This window comes from Pistacia vera, unplaced genomic scaffold (assembly GCF_008641045.1).
Source record: "Pistacia vera cultivar Batoury unplaced genomic scaffold, PisVer_v2 Contig137, whole genome shotgun sequence".
In the NCBI taxonomy this organism is placed as follows: domain Eukaryota; kingdom Viridiplantae; phylum Streptophyta; class Magnoliopsida; order Sapindales; family Anacardiaceae; genus Pistacia; species Pistacia vera.
This window is the reverse complement of record NW_022195434.1, coordinates 1-3477: the sequence shown is the minus strand read 5'-3', so window position 1 is coordinate 3477 and position 3477 is coordinate 1. Positions and strand designations below refer to the sequence as shown.

Sequence of the window (3477 nt, the reverse complement as noted above, 5' to 3'; positions counted from 1 at the left end):
ACAATGTCTTCCTGAACTTTGATTGGTCCTCGTTGATGCAGGCCTGCATCAGGTCGAATTTTTTAGGCACAACATTTTTAAATGGGATGATATTTAAATTACATCCTATAACTCCAAATTAATTATTAAAAAATAATTTAAAGTTAAAACCATTATATTAATCTGGTGTGTGTTTTCTTTTTTTTACTTACAACAAGGACGTATTTAATTATAATTGAAACACCATGTTGAGCACAATGGTACCAAAACGCTAAAGTTTTTTTTATCTAAAAACATGAAACTAAATGGGATTATTATAACTTATTTAATATAATTAATGGACTAAATAGTAATTCCATTAATATAATTATGAGATTCTTATCTTTTTTGTTATTAGGAGTGTCCGAGCTAACTTACGCGCACCTCGACTGGTCCCCCAACCTCGAACAAAGGTTTTGAAATAAGACAAACCCTGCAGTCCGTGACCGACAATATTTAATAACCGTTCTTATGATTCGAACCTGAAACTACTGGGAGAGCAAAACCCTTAACCCGAAGCCTTTAAGACTCAGCCAACCCATTCTTGGTTCCATATCCATTATTTTACTAACATCTAATACTAATCCTCGCTTATGAGAGGTTGATTATATATAATATATGTTTTTTATTTTAATTTATATATTTAAAACTCAAATTAAATATTTTACAATTTATACATTTTATCCAGATAGATAAATGTAAAAAGGTTAATAAGTTTTAAATTAAAAGTCTAATCCTTATGAAAAAAGTATTTTAAAACCAATGGGAATAGGTTTCCCACCCTAATTGCCATTAGAAATTGACAAGACCAATCAGCGTCTAAGTAAATTGTTTTCTTGAGAAACAAGAAGACAATTAAAAACAGGTTATATAAACCCAACCTGACCTCTGGTCCTTCATCTATTTACTCTCTCCCTTTTCTCTAAAATATCTCTCCCGATCTGTATTGTCTTTCTCATTCTCTGAGCGACAATGACTCATCCGGCTGAATCCTCTAACGCGTGAGTCTACTCTCCAACTCACAACCCTTTTTTCCGTTTCATTCTTCTTCTGATTGATTGATTGTTTGATTGATTTTTCTTATGGATTTTTACAGGAGTTCGGGGAAGAAGGACTTCTCCACGGCGATTTTGGAGAGGAAAAAATCGCCTAATCGGCTGGTCGTTGACGAGGCGGTTAACGATGACAACTCCGTCGTCGCTTTGCATCCTGATACCATGGAAAAGCTCCAGCTTTTCCGCGGCGACACCATTCTCATCAAAGTACGATTTCTCTCTTCTCGAATTTTAAATTTATGTTTGTATTTATTAGGTTAGATTTTTTTTTGTTTTTTTTTTTTTTTTGTTCAGATGTAGGTTTTATTTAAGCTTTATTATTATTATTATTTTGTTATTTGGTCGAATCATTAATACTAATTTTTTAGGATCAGGTCTTTTATTTTAATTTTGTAAGTTTATGTTAGAAAGACTAGGTCTGTTGACTAGGCTCTCATCCTCAATTTTATTACAGGAATTTTAGGGTTGTATCTTACATTGTATCTGATTTTGTTGATTAAGTTACTTACATCTTGTGATTTGGCTTTTAGGGAAAGAAACGAAAAGATACAATCTGCATTGCTCTTGCTGACGATACATGTGAACAGCCTAAAATCAGGATGAACAAGGTTGTTAGATCCAATCTTAGGGTTCGACTTGGGGATGTTGTCTCTGTGCACCAGTGCCCAGATGTTAAGTATGGCAAGCGTGTTCACATTCTTCCTATTGATGATACCATTGAAGGAGTTACTGGGAATCTGTTTGACGCTTTCTTGAAACGTGAGTTTCTACTCTCTCATGTAATTACGTTTTGCATTCATTTGATTAAAAAGAAAAGAATCTGTTTAATCTTGTTTTGTGTGGTTTTTCTGCAGCTTATTTCTTGGAGTCTTATCGCCCTGTGAGGAAAGGAGATTTGTTCCTTGTTAGAGGTGGAATGAGGAGTGTTGAGTTCAAGGTCATTGAAACTGATCCTGGGGAATACTGTGTTGTTGCTCCAGACACTGAAATTTTCTGTGAGGGGGAACCTGTGAAGAGGGAAGATGAGGATAGGTTGGATGAAGTCGGTTATGATGATGTTGGTGGTGTTCGAAAGCAGATGGCTCAGATTCGTGAGTTAGTGGAGCTTCCATTAAGGCATCCTCAGCTCTTTAAATCAATTGGTGTGAAGCCACCAAAGGGGATCTTACTTTATGGACCCCCAGGTTCTGGAAAGACTTTGATAGCCAGAGCTGTCGCTAATGAAACTGGTGCTTTCTTCTTTTGTATTAATGGGCCAGAAATTATGTCCAAATTGGCTGGAGAGAGTGAAAGTAATCTCAGGAAGGCATTTGAAGAAGCGGAGAAGAATGCTCCATCTATAATCTTTATTGATGAGATTGATTCCATTGCTCCCAAGCGAGAGAAGACAAATGGTGAAGTTGAAAGACGTATTGTTTCACAGCTTTTAACTCTTATGGATGGGCTTAAATCCCGAGCCCATGTTATTGTTATGGGGGCTACTAATCGCCCAAATAGTATTGACCCTGCTTTGAGGAGGTTTGGTAGATTTGATAGGGAGATAGACATTGGTGTTCCAGATGAAGTTGGGCGCCTTGAAGTTCTCCGCATCCATACGAAGAACATGAAGCTGTCTGATGAAGTAAGTTGCATTTGTTCTCTTTACTTTTAGAAAGGTGCAACTTACTTTAGAAAGTAAGTTGTATGCAGTTTCTGTAAACTAGTAAACCAGTGAACTATATTAAGAATTTGATTGGTTAAATGGTGATTCTAAATACCGGTTGGACACAGTTCCGATGTATCAGTTGTTAAGCCATTATATGAACTCAGCATTATTTTTTTGTGGGTCAAAGTTTAACCATATCATCTAGTTCCTTGTTGCTGAAAATGGGTTCTTCCCTTTACAGGTTGATCTAGAGAGGATTGCTAAAGATACTCATGGGTATGTCGGTGCTGACCTTGCTGCTCTGTGTACCGAAGCTGCATTGCAATGCATCAGAGAGAAAATGGACGTGATTGATTTGGAGGATGAAACTATTGATGCAGAGATACTTAATTCTATGGCTGTTACAAATGAGCACTTCCAAACTGCACTTGGAACAAGCAACCCTTCTGCTTTGCGTGAAACTGTGAGTAACTTTCTGGGGATGCTTATCATGATTTGGCTTAGTATTGTTTCTGTGTTGAAGTAGATAATTTTTTATGGTTGCCTTGTGGATAAATATTTGCCACTGTGATTTAATTGTTTGTTTTTGGCTGACAGGTTGTTGAAGTTCCCAATTGCAGCTGGGAGGACATTGGAGGCCTTGAAAATGTTAAGCGTGAGCTTCAAGAGGTAATAATCATTATTCAATACTGGATTAAGACATATTTGAGGATGTTTTCAGTTTTCTATGCTCCAGAAACATGTTTTCAAGAATGAGAT

At 36.5% G+C, this 3477-nt stretch overlaps 1 protein-coding gene across 1 annotated transcript; it reads left to right on the top strand.

Annotated features, from left to right (window-relative positions):
- Positions 1-887: 887 nt before the first annotated feature.
- Positions 888-3474, top strand: LOC116122759 (cell division cycle protein 48 homolog). The gene is made up of 6 exons (XM_031408571.1): positions 888-1019; positions 1115-1280; positions 1604-1832; positions 1928-2694; positions 2960-3181; positions 3316-3474. Exons 1-6 carry the CDS (start codon positions 991-993, stop codon positions 3472-3474), a joined length of 1572 nt encoding a protein of 523 aa, XP_031264431.1. The 5' UTR covers positions 888-990.
- The last annotated feature ends 3 nt before the right edge of the window (positions 3475-3477 follow it).

Excerpts from the sequence above, each read along its gene's own strand:
- LOC116122759 (XM_031408571.1), top strand. The coding sequence starts at position 991 with ATGACTCATCCGGCTGAATCCTCTAACGC. Across the intron at positions 1,833-1,927 it reads GTTTGACGCTTTCTTGAAAC|CTTATTTCTTGGAGTCTTAT; the intron begins GTGAGTTTCTAC and ends GTTTTTCTGCAG. Across the intron at positions 3,182-3,315 it reads CTTCTGCTTTGCGTGAAACT|GTTGTTGAAGTTCCCAATTG; the intron begins GTGAGTAACTTT and ends TTTGGCTGACAG.